Genomic DNA, 20,534 nt, shown 5'->3' on the forward strand with positions numbered 1-20,534 from the left:
TGAGAGCCAGCCCCTCTTCCCCCCTGGCTCTTAAGACCCCCATCGCAGGGTGGGAGGCTCCCCAGCGAGGTGGGGAGTGAGAGCCAGCCCCTCTTCCCTCCACGGCTCTTGGGACCCCCTTCGCAGGAGGGGGAGGCACCCCCCACGAGTCGGGGACTGAGAGCCAGCCCCTCTTCCCACCCTGGTTCTTGAGACCCCTATCACAAGCGGGGGAGATCCCCCGCGAGGCGGGGACTGAGAGCCAGCCCCTCTTCCCACCCTGGCTCTTCGGACCCCCATCGAAGCGGGGGGAGGCACCCTCCGCGAGGCGGGGACTAAGAGCCAGCCCCTCTTCCCCCCCTGGCTATTGGGACCCACATCGCAGGGGGTGGAGGCAGCCACCGCGAGGCGGCGACTGAGAGCCACCCCGTCTTCCCCCACTGGCTCTTAGGACCCCCATCGCAGGGGGGGAAGGCACCCCCCGGGAGGCGGGAACTGAGAGCCAGCCCATCCTCCCCACCTGGCTCTTAGGAACCCCATCACAGTGGGGGAGGCACCCCCGGCGAGGCGGCGACTGAGAGCCACCCCGTCTTCCCCCACTGGCTCTTAGGACCCCCATCGCAGGGGGGGAAGGCACCCCCCGTGATGCGGGGACTGAGAGCCACCCCTCTTCTCCCCCCGGCTCTTGGGACCTCCATTGCAGGGTGGGGAGGCACCCCCAGTGAGCCAGGGACTGAGAGCGAGCCCCTCTTCCCCCCCTGGCTCTTGGGACTCCCATCGCTGGGGGGGGAGGCACCCCCTGCGAGGCGGCGAGTGAGAGCCAGCCCCTCTTCCTACTCTGGCTCTTAGGACCCTCATCGCAGGAGGGGGAGGCACCCCCCGCGAGGCGGGGACTGAGAGCCAGCCAGTCTTCTCCCCTTGGCGCTTAGGGCACCAATTGCAAGGTGGGGAGGCACCCGCCGCGAGGCGTGGACTAAGAGCCAGCCCCTCTTCCCCCCATGACTCTTAGGACCCCCATCGCAGAGAGGGGAGGCACCCCCCGCGAGGCGCGGACCCAGAGCTATCCCCTCTTCCCCACCTGGCTCTTAGGACACCCAGCGCAGGGACGGGAGGCAACCACCGCGACTCGGGAACTGAGAGCCACCCCTCTTCCCCCCCTGGCTCTTAGGACCCCCATCGCAGGGGGGGAGGCACCCCCGCTAGGCGGGGAATGCGAGCTCGCCCATCTTCCCCCCCTGGCTCTTGGGACCCCCATCGCAGGGGCGGGAGGCAACCCCCGTGAGGCGGGAACTGAGAGACAGCCCCTCTTCCCCCCCGGCTGTTAGGACCCCCATCGCAGGGGGTGGAGGCATTCCCCGCGAGGCGGAGACTGAGCCATCCACTCTTCTCTCCCTGGCTCCTGGGACCCCCATCGCAGGGGTGGAGGTACCCCCCGCGAGGCGGGGTCTGAGAGCCAGCCCCTCTCCCCCGCCTGGCTCTTCGGAACCCCAATGCAGGGGGAGGAGGCACTTCCCGCAAGATGGGGACTGAGTGCCATCTCCTCTTCCCCCCCGGCTCTTAGGACCCCCAACGCAGGGGGGGAGGCACCCCCCGCGCGTCGTGGACTGAGAGCCACCCTCTCTTCCCCCCCTGGCTCTTAGGACCCCCAACTCAGGGGAGGACGCACCCCCTGCGAGGCGGGGACTGAGAGCCAACCCCGCTTTAGCCCCTCACTCTTAGGACCCCCATTGCAAGGGAGGAGTCACCCCCCGCGAGTCGTGGACTGAGAGCCAGCCCCTCTTCCCCCCCCTGGCTCTTAGGACCCCCATCGCAGGGGGGGGGAGGCACCCCCCGCGAGCAGGGGACTGACAGCCAGTCCCTCTTCCCTCCCTGGCTCTTACGACACCCATAGCAGTCGGGGGAGGCACCCCCCGCGAGGCGGGGACTGAGAGATACCCCCTCTTCCCCGCCTGGCTCTTACGACCCCCAACGCAGGGGGAGGAGGCATCTCCTCTTCCCCCCCTGGGTCTTACAACCCCCAACGCAGGGGAGGAGGCACCGGCCGTGAGGCGTGGATTAAGAGTCAGCCCCTCTTCCCCCCATGACTGTTAGGACCCCCATCCCAGGGACGGGAGGCATCCCCGTGAGGCGGGGTCCCAGAGCTAGCCCCTCTTCCCCCCCCTGGCTCTTAGGACACCCATCGCAGGGGTGGGGAGGCAACCCCGAGAGGCGGGGACTGAGAGCCACCCCCTCTTCCCCCCTTGGCTCTCAGGACCCCCATGGCGCGGGGCAGAGGTACCCCCTGCAAGGAGGGGACTAAGAGCCAGCCCGTCTTCCCCCACCGGCTCTTGGGACCCCCATCGCCGGGGGGAGGCACCCCCTGAGAGGCGGGGACTGAGAGTCAGCCCCACTTCCCGCCCTGGCTCTTTCGGAAGCCCATCGCGTGGGGGAGGCACCCACCGCAAGGCTGGTACTAAGAGCCAGCCACTATCTCCCCCTGGCTCTTGGGAACCCCATTGCATGGGGGGCAGGCACCCCCCCGAGGCGGGGACTGAGAGCCACCCTCTCTTCCCCCCCCCCGGCTCTTAGGACCCCCATCTCAGGAGGGGGAGGCACCCCCCGCGAGGCAAGGACTGAGAGCCAGCCTGTCCTCCCCCCCGGCTCTTAGGACCGCCATCGCAGCGGGGGAGGCTCCTCCGGTGTGGCAGGGCCTGAGAACCAGCCCCTCTTCCCCCCCCCCAGCTCTTAGGACCCCCATCGCAGGGGGTGGAGGCACCCCCCACGAGGCAGGTTCTGTGAGCCAGCCCCTCTTCCCCGCTGGCTCTTAGGACCCCCATAGCGGGGGGGGGGGAGGCACCCCCTGCGAGGCGGGGACTGAGAGCCAGCCCCTCTTCGCCCCCTGGTGCTTGGGACCCCATCACGGGGGGGGAGTCACCCCCCGCGAAGCGGGGACTGAGAGCCAGCCTCTCTTCTCCCCCTGGCTCTTAGGACCCCCATCGCAGGGGGGGCACCCCCCACAAGGCGGGGCCTGAGAGCCAGCCCCTCTTCCCCTCCTGACTCTTAGGACCCTCATGGCGGGGACTGAGAGACAGCCCCTCTTCCCTCCCTGGCTCTTAGGACCCCCATCGCAGGGGGGCGAGGCACCCCCCGCTAGTCGTGGACTGAGAGCCAGCCACTCTTCCCCCCTGGCTCTTAGGACGCCCATGGCAGGGGGGGGAAGCACCCCCCGCGAGGCGGAGACTCAGAGCCAGCCCCCCTTCCCCCCTGGCTCTTGGGACCGCCATCGCAGAGGGGGGAGGAATCCCCCACGAGGCGGCGACTGACAGCCAGCCCCTCTTCCCCTCCTGGCTCTTAGGACCCCCATCACAGGGGGGGAGGCACCCCCCGCGATGCCGGGACTGAGAGCCAGTCCCTCTTCCCTCCCTGGCTCTTAGGACACCCATCGCAGTTGGGGGAGGCACCCCCAGCGAGGCGGGTACTGAGAGATACCCCCTCTTCCCCGCCTGGCTCTTACAAACCCCAACGCAGGGGAGGAGGCACCCCCCACGAGGTGGGGAATGAGAGCTAGCCCCTCTTTCCCCCCTGGCTCTTAGGATCCCTATTGCAGGGGGGAGAGGCACCCCCCGCGAGGTGGGGACTGAGAGCCAGCCCCTGTTCCCTCCCTGGCTCTTGGGACCCCCATCGCAGGGGGCGGAGGCACCCCACGCAAGCCGGGTACTCAGAGCCACCCATCTTCCCCCCCGGCTCTTAGGACCCTCGTGGCAGTGGTGGGAGGCACCACCCGCCATGCGGGGACTGAGAGCCAGCCCCTCTTCCCCCGCTAGCTCTTAGGACCCCCATCGCAGGGGGGGAGGCATCCCCCGCGAGGCGCGGACTGAGAGCCAGCCCTTTGTCCCCCCATGGCTCTTAGGACTCCCATCACAGTGGGGGGAGGCACCCCTCGCAAGGCGGAGACTGAGAGCCATCCACTCTTCCCCTCCTGGCTCTTGGGACGCCCATCGCAGTGGGGGGAGGCACCCCCAGCGAGGCGGGGACTGAGAGCCAGCCCCTCTTCCCGCCCTGGCTCTTTGGACCCCCATCGTAGGGGGGGCAGTCACCCCCCGCGAGGTGGGGACTGAGAGCCAGCCCCTCTTCCCCCTCTGGCTCTTAGGACCCCCATCGCGGGGGGGGAGGTACCCCCCGTGAGTCGGGGACTGAGAGCCAGCCCCTCTTCCCCGCCTTGCTCTTAGGACCCCCAACGCAGGGGGAGGAGTCACCCATTGCGAGTCGGAGACTGAGATCCAGCCCCTCTTCCCCCCCTGGCTCTTAGGACACCAAACGCAGGGGAGGAGGCACCCCCCGCAAGGCGGGGACTGAGAGCAAGCACCTATTTCACCCCTGGCTCTTAGGACCCAAATTGCGGGGGTGAGGCACCCCCGCGAGGCGGGGACTGAGAGGCAGCCGCTGTTCCCCCCCTGGCTCTTGGGACACCCATCGCATGGGGCGGAGGTACCCCCCCGCGAGGCGGTTACTGAGAGCCAGCCCCTCTTCCCCGCCTTGGCTCTTAGGACCCCCATTGCAGGGGGGATGGCACCCTCCGTGAGGCGGGGACGGAGAGCCAGCCAATTTTCCCCCTGGCTTTTAGGACCCCCATCGGAGGGGGGGAGCCACCCCCCATGAGGTGGGGACTAAGAGCCAGCCCCTCTTCCCGCCCCTTGCTCTTCGGACCCCCATCGCATTGGCGGGAGGCATCCCCCGGGAGGAGGGGACTGAGAGCCAGCCCCTCTTCCCCCCCGGCTCTTAGGACCCCCATCACGGGGGGGGAGGCACCCCCCGGGAGGCGGGGACTGAGAGCCAGCCCCTATTCCCCCCCTGGCTTTGGGACCCTCATCGCAGGTGGGGGAGGCACCCTCAGCGAGGCAGGAACAGAGAGCCAGCCTCTCTTCCCCCCCTGGCTCTTGGGACCCCCATCGAAGGGGGGCGAGGCACCCCCTGCGAGGCGGGGACAGAGCCAGCACCTCTTCCCCCAGGCTCTTAGGGCCCCCATCTCAGATGGGGGAGGCACCCCCCGCGAGGCGTGGACTGAGAGCCAGCCCCTCTTCCCCCCCAGCTCTTAGGACCCCCATCGCAAGGGGGGGAGGCACCACCCACGAGGCGGGGACTGAGAGCCAGGCCCTTTTACCCCCCTGGCTTTTAGGACACCCATCGCATGGGGGGGAGGCACCCCGCGCGAGACGGGGACTGAGAGCCAGCCCCTCTTCCCCTCCTGGCTTTTGGGACCCCCATCGCAGGGTGGGGAGTCACCCCCAGCGAGGCGGGGACTGAAAGCCAGCCCCTCTTCCCCCCCGGCTCTTGGGACCCCCATCGCAGGGGGGAGAGGCACACCCTGCTAGGCAGGGACTGAGAGCCAGCCCCTCTTTCCCCCCTGGCTTTTGGGACCCCCATCGCAGGGTGGGGAGGCACCCCCAGCGAGGCGGGGACTGAAAGCCCGCCCCTCTTCCCCCCTGGCTCTTGGGACCCCCATCGCAGGGGGGAGAGGCACACCCTGCTAGGCAGGGACTGAGAGCCAGCCCCTCTTTCCCCCCGGCTGTTAGGATCCCTATCGCAGGGTGGGGGAGGCACCCCCCGCGAGGTGGGGACTGAGAGCCAGCCCCTCTTCCCCACCTGGCTCTTAGGACCCCCATTGCAGGAGGGGGAGGCATCCCCCCCGAGGCGGATACTGAGAGCCAACCCCTCTTTCCCCCATGGCTCTTAGTACCCCCAACGCGGGGGGGGGAGGCACACCCCATGAGGCGGGGACTGAGAGCCAGCCCCTCTTCCCCCTCTGGCTCTTAGGACCCCCATCGCAGGGGGTGGAGGCACCCCCAGTGAGGCGGGGAATGAGAGCCAGTGCCTCTTTCCCCCCTGGCTTAGGACCCCCATCGCGGATTCTAAGATCCTTAGGACCCACCTGGAGGACTGTGGGTATTAGGTGTCTAAGAAGAAAGCTCAGATCTGCTGAAGGCAAGTACCTTACTTGGGATTTACTATCCCACAGGGGTCCGAACGCAGCCCGGGATCAGAAAGAAAGCAGGTCATTTGCAATCTATCGGAGCCTAAGGGAAGAAGGCAGGTGAGAGAATTCTTAAGAGCTGTGGGGTTTTGTAGACTGTGGATCCCAAACTTTGCAGTATTAGCCAAGCCTTTCTATGAGGTCACAAAGGGGGCAGGGACCGGGAACCTTTGCAAGGGGGATCCCAACAACAGCAAGTCTTTCATGAGTTAAGGGAAAAACTTCTGGCAGCCCCAGCCCTGGGGCTACCCGATCTGACAAAGCCTTTTCCATTGTATGCGTCAGAGAGAGAAAAGATGGCGGCTGGACTTTTAACCCAAAGTGTGGGGCCCTAGCTGAGGCCAGTGGCCTATGTCTCTAAACAACTAGACAGGGTTTCTGAAGGATGGCCCCCCTGTTTGAGGGCCTTGGCAGCAACTGCCCTGCTAGTACAAGAAGCAAATAAGCTGACTCTTGGGCAAAACCTGAACATAAGGCCCCCCATGCTGTGGTGACTGAGAGCCAGCCCCTCTTCCCCCTCAGCTCTTAGGATCCGCGGTGGACTCACAGCCTGTTTACCATATTGTGAGTAATATCAACTCCCCCTCTGGAGATTATGAACTGTTTCACAGATGAGTGTACACCCTCGGTGTACAGAGGGTGTACACCCATCTGTTTTGGGAGTAATATCATCCTTTCCTCCCTGAATATTAAGAACAGTATCACAGGGGTGTTTCTACTCCCTGTGATATCGCTTGCCATATCTTCCTCTCCTACGTTGCAATTAGAAACAATATCAGTGAGGGCGTGTCCACCTTCTGTCATATTGAAAGTAATATCATCTTCTTCCCTCCAGGATCGTGGGAACAATATCCCTGGAAGGTTTCCACTTTCTGCCATATATGTAGTCATATCACCCCCTCAGCCTTGGAATATGAAGGAGTATCTCACATGGGGGTGTATACTTACTGCGATATTTGGAGTAATATCAACCTCTCGGCCTCTGTATATTAGGAAGAATATCACAGGGTGGGTGTACACCTCGTGCTCTATTATGGGGAGTCATATCTGTCTATTATGGGGAGTAATATCATCCTCTCCCTTTCAGGATATTAATAACAATTTGACAGGCTGGGTGAACACTGCCTGCGATGCTGGAATTATTATCATCCTCTCCCCCTCTTCCCCCCCTGGCTCTTAGGACCCCCATCGTGGGGGGGGAAGGCACGATAAGCGAGGCGGGGACTGAGAGCCAGTCCCTCTTCCCCCGTGCCACTTGGGACCCCCATCGCAGGATGGGGAGGCACCCCCTGTGAGGCGGGAACTGAGAACGAGCCCCTCTTCCCCTGCCCGGCTCTTAGGACCCCCATCACAAGGAGGGGAGGCACCCCCTGCGAGGCGGGGACTGAGAGCCAGCCCCTCTTGCCCCCCTGGCTCTTGGGATCCCCATCGCAGTGGAGGGAGGCATCTCCCACGAGGCCAGGACTGAGAGGAAGCCCCTCTTCCCCCCCTGGCTCTTAGAACCCCCATCGCAGCGGGGGAGGCACCCCCCGCAAGGCGGGGACTGACAGCCAGCCCCTCTTCTCCCCTTGGCTCTTAGGACCCCAATTGCAGGGAGGGGAGGCACCCCCCGTGAGGCGGGGACTGCGAGCCAGCCCCTCTTACCCTCCTGGCTCTTAGGACCCCCACAGCAGGGAAGGGAGGCACCCCCCCACGAGGTGGGGACTGAGAGCCAGCCCCTCTTCCCCCCTGGTTCTTAGGAACCCCATCGCAGTAGGGGGAGGCACCCTCTGCCAGGCGGGGACTGAGAGCCAGCCCCTCTTCCACCCCTGGCTCTTGGGACCCCCATCGCAGGGGGGAGGCACCCCCCACGTGGCGGGGACTGAGAGCCAGCCACTCTTCCCCCCCCGGCTCTTAGGACCCCCATCACAGAACGGGGAGGCACCCCCCACGAGGCGGGGACTGAGAGCCAGCCCCTCTTCCCCCCTGGCTCTTAGGACCCCCATCGCAGGGGGGGAGGAACCCCCCACAGAGTGGGGACTGAGAGCCAGCTCCTCTTCCCCCCCTGGCTTAGGACCCCCATCGCGGATCCTAAGATCCTTAGGACCCACCTGGAGGACTGTGGGTTTTAGGTGTCCAAGAAGAAAGCTCAGATCTGCCGAAAGCAGGTACCTTACTTGGGATTTACTATCTGACAGGGGTGGGAACGCAGCCCAGGATCGGAAAGAAAGCAGGTCATTTGCAATCTAGCAGAGCCTAAGGGCAGAAGGCAGGTGAGAGAATTCTTAGGAGCTGTGGGGTTTTGTGGACTGTGGATTCCAAACTTTGCAGTATTAGCCAAGCCTTTGTATGAGGTCACAAAGGGGGCGGGGACCAGGAACATTTGGAATGGGGATCCCAACAGTAGCAAGTCTTTCATGAGTTAAAGTAAAAACTTCTGGCAGCCCCAGCCCTGGGGCTACCCGATCTGACAAAGCCTTTTCCATTGTATGCGTCAGAGAGAGAAAAGATGGCAGCTGGACTTTTAACCCAAATTGTGGAGCCCTAGCTGAGGCCGGTGGCCTACGTCTCTAAACAACTAGACAGGGTTTCTAAAGGATGGCCCCCCTGTTTGAGGGCCTTAGCAGCAACTGCCCTGCTAGTACAAGAAGCAAATAAGCTGACTCTTGGGCAAAACCTGAACATAAAGGCCCCCCGTGCTGTGGTGACTTTAATGAATACTAAAGGACACCATTGGCTAACGAATGCCAGACTCACCCAGTACCAAACTTTGCTCTGTGAAAATCTCCATATAACCATTGAAGTTTGTAACACCCTACACCCCGCCACCTTGCTCCCGGTATCAGAGAGCCCTGTCGAGCCTGATTGTGTAGAAGTGTTGGACTCAATTGACTCTAACAGACCTGACCTCCGGGACCAGGCTTGGGCATCAGTAGACTGGGAACTATACGTGAATGGGAGCAACTTCTTCAACCCCCAAGAAGAGAGAGGTGCAGGGTATGCAGTGATAACCCTGGGCACTGTTGTTGAAGCCAGATCGTTGCCCCAGGCCACTGCAGCCCAGAAAGCTGAACTCATTGCTTTCATTGGGGCCTTAGAACTCAGTGAGGGTAAGACTGTCAACATTTACACTGATTCCTGGTATGTCTTTTTAACCCTTCAAGTGCATGGAGCGTGATAGAAAGAAAAGAGCCTATTGAACTCTGGGGGAAAAGACAGAAAATATCAACAAGAAATTTCACAATGATTAGAAGCAGTGTGGAAACCCCACAAGGTGGCAGTTATGCATTGCAGAGGACACCAGCGAGCTTCCACCTTGCTGGGTCTGGGGAATTCCCGTGCTGACTCAGAGGCTCAAAAAGCAGCATCTGCCCCCTTTCAGGCATCAGTGCTCCCTCAAGCACCTGATCTTGGACCTACTTCTTCTAAAGAAGAAAAGGACTTTCTCCAGGTAGAGGGAAGGACAAGTGATGGAGGAAGGATGGATTCGGTTACCAGATGGGAGAGTAGCTGCGCCACAGTTGCTAGGAGCTGCAGTTGTACTGGCTGTGCAAGAAACCACCCATCGAGGTCAGGAGTCACTGGAAAAATTGTTAGGCCGGTATTTCTACATCTCGCATTTGTCAGTCCTTGCCAAAACGGTGAGGCAGCGGTGTGTTACCTGCCGACAGCATGATGCGAGGCAAGGTCGAGCCGTTCCGCCCGGCGTACAAGCTTATGGAGCAGCCCCCTTTGAAGATCTCCAGGTAGACTTCACAGGGATGCCAAAGTGGGAAGGTAACAAGTATTTACTAGTTCTTGGGTGTACCTACTCTGGGTGGGTGGAGGCCTATCCAACACGAACTGAGAAAGCTCGTGATAACCCCTGTGCTTCTTCGAAATCTGATTCCTAGATTTCGACTGCCCTTACGGATCGGCTGAGATAACGGGCCTGCGTTTTTGGCGGCCTTGGTACAGAAGATGGCAAAGGTATTGGGGATCACACGGAAACTGCCTGCCACCTCCCGGCCTCAGAGTTCCGGAAAGGTGGAATGGATGAATCGGACTTTCAAAAATAGTACTATTGTCTTCCCTGCTGGATATTTAAAACAACACCACAAGGGGCGTCAAACTACCTGCTAAATTTGAGGGAATGTTATCCTCTCCCCACCTCCCCCGGCCCCGGATATTAGAGACAATAACACAGGGGCAATGTACACCCACTGTTTTATTGGGAGTAATATCATCCTCTCCCTTCTTGGATATTAGGAACAATATCACACTGTACGTGTACGCCTGTCACGAAATTCAATGGAATGTCATCCTGTGCCTCCCTGGATATGATGAACAATATCATGGGGGACGTACAACTTCTGAGATATTGGGAGTGATATCATCCTCTCCCCTCTGGAAGTTAGGGACAATATCACAGGGGTAGTGTACACCCTCTGGGATGTGGGGACTAATATCCTCCCGCCCACTGGATATTAAAAACTATATCACAAGGGGCATGTACACACACTTCGATATTGGTATTAATACCATCCTCTCCCTCTTTGGATATTCGGTGCCATATTTCAGGTGGGGTATACACCACCTGCAATATTGGAAGTAATATGATTTTCTCCCCCCCGGATATCAGAAACAATATCAAAGGGAAGTGTCAGCAACTCCTGCGATATTTGGAGTAATATCATCATCTCCCCTCATGAATATTAAGAACAATATCATAGGGGTGGGGGGTGTACACCCCCTTTCATATTTGATATCATCCTCTTCCCCCCTGGATATTAGGAACAATATCAGGAAGGGATGTACAGACCCTGCGACCTTTGCTGTCATATAATTGTCTCTCCCCTAGATATTAGGAAAAATGTCACTGGGGATGTGAACAGCCCTGCAATATTGGGAGTAGTATCATCCTCTCCCCCCTTGCATATTGGGAACAACATCACAGGTGGGGTGTACTGCCTCTGCGATATTGGGAGTAAAATTTTCCTCTCTTCCCCTGGACATTAGGAAGGGTATCAGAGGGGGAGGGTGTACATTCCCTGCAATATTCAACGTAAGCTTATCCTCTCCCTCCCAGGGTATTCAGAACAATAGGACAGGAGGGGTGTACACCCTCTGCGATATTGAGAGTCATATCATCCTCTTTCGCTCTGGATATTAGGAACAATATCACAGGGTTGTGTACCCCCCCTGCGATATTGGGAGTGATATCATCCTCTCTCCCTGTGGATATTAGGAAGAGTATCACAGGGCTGTGTAAACCCCCTGCAGTACTGGGAGTAATATCATCCTCTCTCCCTCTGGATATGAGGAAGATTTTCCCAGGGGTGTGTACACCCCCTGCGATATTGGGAGTAATATCATCCTCTCCACCCAGGAAATGACTAACAAGGTCACGGGGGGGTGTACTCCCACTGTGACATTGGGAGTAATGTCATCCTCCCCAAACCTGGATGTTAGCAACGAGATCACAGAGGGGGTGTACACACCCTGCGACATTGGAAGTAATATGATCCTCTCCCCACCTGGATATTGGGAAAGATATCACAGAGCGGGTATACATTTCCTATGCTGTTGGGAGTGACATCATTCTTTTCCTTTCTGGATATTAGGAAGAATATCACAGGGGTGCTGTACAATTACTTCGATATTGGGAGTAATATCATCCTCTATTTTCCTGGATATTGGGCACAGAAACACAAAAGGGTGTACAACCCCTGCGATATTGGGAGTAATAGCATACTCTCCTTCCCTGGATGTTAGAAAACAATATCCTCAGGGCTGAACACTCCCCGCGATATTGGGAGTCATATTTACTCCTTCACAGGCCATTTGGAACAATATCATGGGGGGTGTTTGCAAACAGGGGTGGTGTACACCCCCTGTAATATTGGGAGTAACATCATTCTCTCCACTTCCAGAAATTAAGAACAATATCCTGGCGGGAGTTGGTACACCCCCAGTGATATTGGGAATAATGTCATCCTCTCCTTCCCTGGATATTCGGCACAGTATCACAGGGGGGTGTACACCTTCTGTGATATTGGAAGCAACATCATCCTCTTCCCCGCTGGATATTAGAAAAAATATCACTCATGGTGTACACCCACTGTGATATTAGCAAGAATATTAGAGGATGTACACCCACTCGGGCTTTAGGAGAAATAGCTCCCTAAAATGTCACAAATAATATCACAAGGTATACAGTAATATCTCCCTAGGATATGACAAATACCATCACAGGGTGCACACCCACTGTGATAACAGGAGTAATACGTCCCAAGGATACTACCAATAATATCACAAGGCCGTACACCCACTATAACACAGGGAGTGATACCTCCCTAGGATATTACGAATAACATCACAGAATGTACACCCATGGTGTGCACCCACGGTGATATTAGGAGTAATATCAACCCAGGACATAACCAATAACACCACAGGGAATACAGACATGATGTACACCCACAGTGATGTTATGAGAACCATCTCCCTAGGATAATACCAATAACATCACAGAGTGTACACACATGGTATACACCCACTGTGGCACTAGGAATAATAACTTTCTAAGATACTATGAATAGCATCAGAGAACATAAACACATGGTGTACACCCAGTGTAACTTTAGGCATAATTTCTCCCTAGGATATTGCCAGTAACATCTCACTGTGTACACACGTGGTGTACACCCACTGTGACATTAAGGGTAATATCCCCCTAGGATATGATGAAAAACATCACAGGGCGTCCACCCATGATGTACACACACTGTGATGTTAGGAATAATATCTCCCTGGGATATTACGAATAATACCACAGGGTGTACAGAAACTGTGATATTAGAGGTAATGTGTCTCTAGGATATGATGAGTAATATCACAGGGTGTACACCCACTGTGATACTGGGAGCAATATCTCTCTAGGATAGTACGAATAATATCACAGAGTGTTCACCCACTGTGATATTAGGAGAAATATCTCTCTGGGATATTACGAATTATATCACAGAGTGTACACACATGGTGTACACCCACTTTGATATTAGGAGTAATATCTTCCTATGACATTACAAATAACATCGCAGAGTGTACACCCACTGTAATATTAGGAATCGTATCTCCCTAGGTGATTACAAATAATATCACAGGTTGTACACTCACTGTGATATTAGGAGTAATATCTACCGAGTAGATAACAAAGAACATCACAGGGTGTACACCCACTTTGATATTAGCTGTAATATTTTTCTAAGTTGTTACAAATCATATCACAGGGTGTACAAACAGGGTGTACACTCACTGTGATATCAGGAGTCATATCTCCTTAATATATTATGAAAAATATCACAGGGTGTACACCCACTGTATTATTAAGAGTGATATCTCTGTAGGATATTACAATTAATATCACAGGGTGTGCAGCCACTGTGATATTAGGAGCAACATCTTTCTAGGATATTACAAACAATATCACAGGGTGTACGCCCACTCTGATGTCAGGAGCAATATCTCCCTAGGATATCCAAAATAATATCACAGGGTGTACAATCTCTGCCTTCCAGGTTCTAAGGGATTCTCCTGCTTCAGCCTCCCGAGTAGCTAGGGTTACCCGCCACCACGCCCGGCTAATTTTTTTTTTAATTTTCACTAGAGACGGGGTTTCACCACGTTGGCCAGGCTGGTCTGGAACTCCTGACCTCAGGTGATTCGTCAGCCTCGTCCACCCAAAGTTCTGGGATTACAGGTGTGAGCCATGGCGTTCGGCCAAGAGTTATATATTCAATTCATTTGGAAACACAGCTCCCGTATTTGAGTGTGCATGTACTTTATGAAGAAATGATGTCAGAAAACCTAAGGATGATAATAAATATGAAAAGTAACTGGCATGTTAAAAGGTCTTCCGATTAAGAACTCTAAGGTTCGATTTCATTTTGACATAATGCGGTCCTAGCTCTTGTATCATCCTTTTACATATTCCACATCAAAGGAATTTGTAGCACGGTGTCAAAATAAAATAGAATGTATTTCACTGCTTCTTAATTTCTTTCAATTAGGCTGAGATCTTTTTCTTAAAGACAGAAGAGCATCTTCACTGCATTTTATTTTTTCTGAAAAGAGTAGGCCATATTTTACTGAGATCACGGATTTGTTATATATGACGTTTTGGTCTTCTAACATTCTTCAGTGGATTTTCTCTAAAGTAGTATGTACAGAAGGAGTTGAAAAGAAAAAAGTAAATCATGTAATAATTCTGAGATTTTTGGGTTTGTCACAACTGAGAAATATTGCTGACGGTGTATGGTCCTCAAGTGTGAAAATGTTCCTTGTGAATTGTTTGCATCCAAAATATACACACAGCATTAAGGGCTGGTTTTTATCTTTTATTTTTCCAATCCTCTTTTCTTCCCAGGGTGTCCAAGTCACAGCCACGGAATCTCACAGGTGTCTGAGAATTCCTCCTCATGGGACTCTCAGAGGATCCAGAACTGCAGCCCGTCCTCGCTGGGCTGTCCCTGTCCATGTATCTGGTCACGGTGCTGAGGAACCTGCTCAGCATCCTGGCTGTCAGCTCTGACTCCCACCTCCACACCCCCATGTATTTCTTCGTCTCCAACCTGTGCTGGGCTGACATCGGTTTCACCTCGGCCACGGTTCCCAAGATGATTGTGGACATGCAGTCGCATAGCAGAGTCATCTCTTATGTGGGATGCCTGACACGGATGTCTTTCTTGGTCCTTTTTGCATGTATAGAAGACATGCTTCTGACTGTGATGGCCTATGACTGCTTTGTAGCCATCTGTCGCCCTCTACACTACCCAGTCATCGTGAATCCTCACTTCCGTGTCTTCTTAGTTTTGGTGTCCTTTTTCCTTAGCCTGTTGGATTCCCAGCTGCACAGTTAGATTGTGTTACAATTCACCTTCTTCAAGAATGTGGAAATCTCTAATTTTGTCTGTGAGCCATCTCAACTTCTCAAGCTTGCCTGTTCTGACAGCGTCATCAATAGCATATTCATATATTTCGATAGTACTATGTTTGGTTTTCTTCCCATTTCAGGGATCCTTTTGTCTTACTGTAAAATTGTTCCCTCCATTCTAAGGATTTCAACATCAGATGGGAAATATAAAGCCTTCTCCACCTGTGGCTCTCACCTGGCACTTGTTTGCTTATTTTATGGAGCAGGCATTGGCGTGAACATGACTTCAGCTGTGTCACCACCCCCCAGGAATGGTGTGGTGGAGTCAGTGATGTACACTGTGGTCACCCCCATGCTGAACCCTTTCATCTACAGCCTGAGAAACAGGGACATTCAAAGCACCCTGCGGAGGCTGCTCAGCAGAACAGTCGAATCTCATGATCTGTTCCATCCTTTTTCTTGTGTGGGTGAGAAAGGGCAACCACATTAAATCCCTACATCTGCAAATCCTGCCCCTTAGTCACATTATTTTTGTGGCTTGATGGCTTTTATTCCTTTCTGCATTTCCTATGTGAATATTGTTTTCTTCGTTATACCTTTCACTGGAATGGGTGAGGATTCTGGGATCCTTTGTTTAGCAGAAACCTCACGACTGAATCCTCTATACCTAGGTGGCCTCCTTTAGTTTCTGAGCAATAACCCTGTCATCCAGGTGGAATCACAACCATCTTTTTATATACATGAAGTCCTCACTTCATTTTGGAATTCCCTGAAAATTGCCTTTATGGAAACAATGTACAGCAGGTCCTCCAACACCATTGGTGCGTTCAAAGTTGTGTAGTTATAATGTTGGTGAGGAATAAGTGGTTTCACTATACCTAATTTTGCTTCAAGGTGAAGTTTCCAAGAGACTTTCAAAGATGTTAAGTGAGGACATACTGTACATCAAATTCATATCCTCTTCCAGAGTTCATGTGGAATTTCTTTATAAAATGCTTCTAGAGAATCTATTTAGGCAGGTTATGTGGAGAGATCCATGTCACCCATCCTCAATCTTGGCTTTGAGTCAAATCACCTGGGGAGCTTACAAATGATGAGGCCTGGGTCTCATTACCTGAGATTCTGATTTCCCTGCACCTGTGTGAGTATGTGGATTTTTTTTTTTTTTTTTTAAGCACCAGAGGTGGTTGCAATGACAAAGTTTTTAGAGGCATCAAGCTCCAATGAGTAAGAACAGAAGTTAATTGTAATATGATTTCTTCAAATATTATCTTCAAATGCATTGTCCATCAACACCATACAAATGTTTATTATGCTGTTGTTTCTTACCATTTAGCATTTTCTATTTTTTTCTTTTTTCTTTTTTGTTTTTTTCTTTTTGAGACAGAGTTTCACTCTTGTTGCCCAGGCTGGAGTGCAATGGCACGATCTCGGCTCAATGCAACCTCTGCCTCCCGTATTCAAGAGATTATCCTGTCTCAGCCTTCCAAGTAGCTGGGATTACACGCATGCGCTACCATGCCCGGCTAATTTTTTTTTTTTTTTTTTTTTTTTTTTGGTATTTTTAGTACACAGAGTGGTTCTCCATATTGGCCAGGCTGGTCTTAAACTCCTGACCTCAGGTGATCCGCCCGGTTCCGCCTCCCAGTGTTCTGGGATTACAGGCATGAGCCACTACGCCCAGCCACCACTTAGCATTTTCATTTTACATTTGTTGAAATTATAGATTTATACACACTTTGATTGCTGTTTTGTTATACACTTGCATATACATAAGATGTGAAATAGAAAAGAATAAAATGGGCACAGCATCCCTGAAGTTTCACATTCTGAGACATTTTAAAAATATTTGCTCTTTAGAAATTTGTTTCAATTGAGAAACTGTGGTATACACACCCAATGAAGTATTATTCAGCCTAAAAAGGAATAAACAAAATCCTCTTCACTGCAGACAAAATGGATGCGATTGCAGGTCTGTATATCAAATGAAATAAGCCAGGCAGAGAATGACAAATATTTCATATCCTCACTTCTATGTAGGAACAAAACAGAAAATCTTGGCCAGGTGTGGTGGCTCAGGCCTGTAATCCCAGCACCGTGGGAGGCCGAGTCACACGGATCACTTGAGGCCCAGAGTTCGAGACCCGCCTGGCCAACATGGTGAAACCCCATCTCTACTGAAAACACAAACAATTAGCCGGGTGTGGTGACACGTGCCTGTAGTCTCAGCTACTCGGAGGGCTGAGGCCCAAGAAGCGCTTGAACTCGGGAGGTGGAGGTTGCAGTGAGCCCGGATTTTGCCTGTATACTCCAACCTGGGCAACAGAAAGAGACTCCATCACACACCTACACACAAAAGGAATCTCAGGAAGGTGGAAAGTATAAAGGTGGTTAGCAGACGCTAGGAAGAAAAGGGGTGGGATGGGGAATGAAGAGAAGTGGATAATTGGGTCCCAAAATACAGAAAGATGGAATAAGTGAGTTCTAGTGTTTGATAGTACAGTATGAAAATTTTAGTTCACAAGAATTTCTGGCATATTTCCAGATGCTTTGGTAAGAAGCTTCCTAACTTTCTCATTATGCTGGTTTTTCAGCTATTCTCTTTCTGCTCTCGAAATCATGCTGGATTTTTTGTTTTTGGTTTTTTGTTTTCAGACAGAGTTTCGCTCTTGTTGCCCAGGCTGGAGTGTAATGGTGCAATCTTGGCTCACCGCAACCTCTGCCTCCTGGGTTCAAGCGATTCTCCTGCCTCCATCTCCCAAGAAGCTGGGATTACAGGCATGCCCCAGCATGCCCAGCTAATGTTGTGTTTGTAGTGGAGATGGGGGTTTCTTCCTGTCTGTCAGGCTGGTCTTGAACTCCTGACCTCAGGTGATCCGCCCGCCTCGGCCTCCCAAAGTGCTTGGATTACAGGCGTGAGCAACGGCGCCCGGCCCATGCTGCATCCTTATCTGTTGTCTGTTGTTGTTTGTTTTTGAGCCCAGAAATAACTTCTCACCTATATGTTCAAATGATTTTTCACATGAGTGCTAAGAAAATCCATTGGTGGAAAAGCAGCCTTTTCAAGAAATGGTGTTGGAGAAACTTGATTTCCACATGCAGAAGAATGAAGGTGGACTCTATGTCACACCAGGTACAAAAATGAACACAAACTGGATCAAAGACCTAACCCCAACTGCTGAAAGTATAATATGCCTAAAAGAAAACATTGGCCACACTTTCATGACATCAGATTGGGCAATGCTTTCTGGAATATGACACCAAAAGCATAGGCAACAAAAGAAAATTAGATTCCTTGGATGACATCTAAATGACAGACACTTTTGTACATCAGCAAACACTGTGAACTGAGTGAAAAGATAATCCATGGATTAGGAAAAAGATTTGCAAATCATATCTCTGAAAAGAGGCTGATATGCATCATATACAAAGAACAGCTAGAACTGAACAACAAGAAACCCAAAGCATCCCATTAACAATGGTCAGAAGACTCGAGTAGACATGTCCCTAAAGAAGATATAGCAATGGCCAATAAGCATCTAAAATGATGTTCAAAATCACTCATCATAGGGAAACGCAAATCCAACCAAGAATGTGATACCACACATTTGGATGGATATGATAAACAAACGAGCATTGGTGAAACTAGAGGGAAGTAGGAATGCTCGAATCTGATTGGAGGGAATGTAAAACCGTGAAGGAACAGGGAAAATAGAATGGCGTGTACTGGAAAAAGTAGAAACAGGATTATCAGATGTTCCCGCAGTTGCACTTGTGGGTACCCGCCAAAAAGAATTAGAAGCCAGGAGTGGAAGAGAGATTTGTACACCCAAATTCACAGCAGCATTATTCACAACAGCCAACATGTGGAAGCAACCCAAGGGTTCGTGGACAGATGAATGAAAAAGCACACTGCAGTTCATTCATGCGATGGAAGACTATTCAGCCTTAAAAAGGCAGGCACTTCTGGCCGGTGTGGTGGCTCACGCCTGTAATCCCAGCATCTTGGAAGACCGAGGTGGGTGGATCACCTGAGGTCAGGAATTCAAGACCAGCCTGGCCATCTTGGTGAAACCCTGTCTCTGCTGAAAATGCAGAACATTAGACGAGCGTGGTGGTGTGTGCCTATAGTCCCAGCTACTCGTGAGGCTGAGGCACAAGAATCGCTGGAACCCAGGAGGCGGAGGTTGCAGTGAGCCCAGATTGTGTCACTGCACTCCAGCCTGTGCGACAGAGTGAGACTCCATGTAAACACAAAACAAAACAAAACCAAAAAAAAACCACGCAAACAACCAGACAGGCACTTCTGACACAGGCTGCAACACGGGTGAACCTTGAAGACATTCTCGTCAGTGAAATAAATAAATCCCAAAAGGATAAACACGACCAGGCTCAGTGGATCGCACCTGTAACCCCAGCACTTTGGGAGGCTGAGGCAGGCGGATCACTTAAGGTCAGGAGTTTGAGACCAGCCTGGCCAATATGGTGAAAGCTCGTCTCTGTTATAAATACAACAATTAGCTGGGCGTAGTGGTGCACGCCTGTAATCCCAGCTACTCGGGAGACTGAGACACAAGAATCGCTTGAACCCACGATGTGGAGGTTGCAGTCAGCTGAGACCACGCCACTGCACTCCAGCCTGGGCGACAGAGAAAGACTCCGTCTCCAAAACAAACAAACCAAAAAAATTAAACACGGTATGATTCCACTTATATCACGTGTCTACAGGAGTTAAACTTACAGAGTTGCAAAACAGAATGGTGGCCCCCAGGGGTGGGCGAGAGAGAGAGGAATGGAGAGTTTGGTTAATGGGTGCAATTTCCATTTTCAAGGATAAAACTGTTCTGGAGATGACGGCGGTGATGGTTGCTAAACAATGTGAATGTACCTAATGTGATTAAACTGTAAACTGAAAACTAGCGGAAACTGTAAATGTTTATACTGGCCATTCTATATGAAATAATCTATATTTATGATTTTTAACATTTATACGTGGTATATCTTCCCATAATAAAAGATGAAAATTAAAGCACTTGGATCTTGTAAAAGAAAAGAAAGAAGTGAATAATACACACAAGCTCCCTCCTGATGAGAGGAAGAGCCCCAGAGCTTCTACGGACACTCACTTTTCTCTTCCTCTTCTTGCATGATAATGAGGAAATCCTGAGAGCTAGGGGAACTTGGGCGACTCTGGCTAATGAGGAGCTCTGTGCCTTGAGCCCCCCAGGCCATAGAATAGTAAATAGTCTGTGCCTCCAGCCCTGCAGTGTGAGGTTGCAGTCCTGTGGGCTCCACAACCATCACCTGTATCAGGAGTTGTATCTCCCTAGGATATTATTAATAATATCACAGGGTATCACTATGTGCATACCTCCGCTGTGATATTTGAAGTCATATCTCTCTATGAGATTACAAATCATATCAAAGGGTGTACACCCCTGTGACATATTAGGAGTAACATCCTTCTAGGGTATTACAGATAACATCACAAGGTGTACAACTTCTGTGACATTTTGTACACTCTTTGTGACATTAAAGGAAACATCCTCCTAGATATCCGAGGGGGATATGAATAATAACCAGGGCGGTGTACACACATGGTGTACACGGCCTGTGTCATCAGGAGTGACATTCCCCTAGGATATTATGAAT

The 20,534-nt window shown here is 52.8% G+C and overlaps 1 protein-coding gene and 1 pseudogene across 1 annotated transcript; one reads left to right on the plus strand and one right to left on the minus strand.

Moving 5' to 3' along the window:
• Positions 1-3,027: 3,027 nt before the first annotated feature.
• On the minus strand, positions 3,028-3,640 carry LOC129532315 (putative uncharacterized protein FLJ45355; annotated as a pseudogene).
• Positions 3,641-3,857: 217 nt separating this feature from the next.
• LOC115933961 (olfactory receptor 7E24-like) lies at positions 3,858-15,372 on the plus strand. Its single transcript, XM_063703415.1, is given in 9 exon segments — positions 3,858-3,961; positions 4,109-4,139; positions 4,268-4,362; positions 4,520-4,618; positions 5,773-5,901; positions 8,870-9,078; positions 9,596-9,745; positions 9,862-9,937; positions 14,376-15,372. Coding segments are annotated over 9 exon segments (1,890 nt in total).
• The last annotated feature ends 5,162 nt before the right edge of the window (positions 15,373-20,534 follow it).

This window comes from Gorilla gorilla, chromosome 2 (genome assembly GCF_029281585.2).
Source record: "Gorilla gorilla gorilla isolate KB3781 chromosome 2, NHGRI_mGorGor1-v2.1_pri, whole genome shotgun sequence".
Taxonomy (NCBI): Eukaryota; Metazoa; Chordata; class Mammalia; order Primates; family Hominidae; genus Gorilla; species Gorilla gorilla.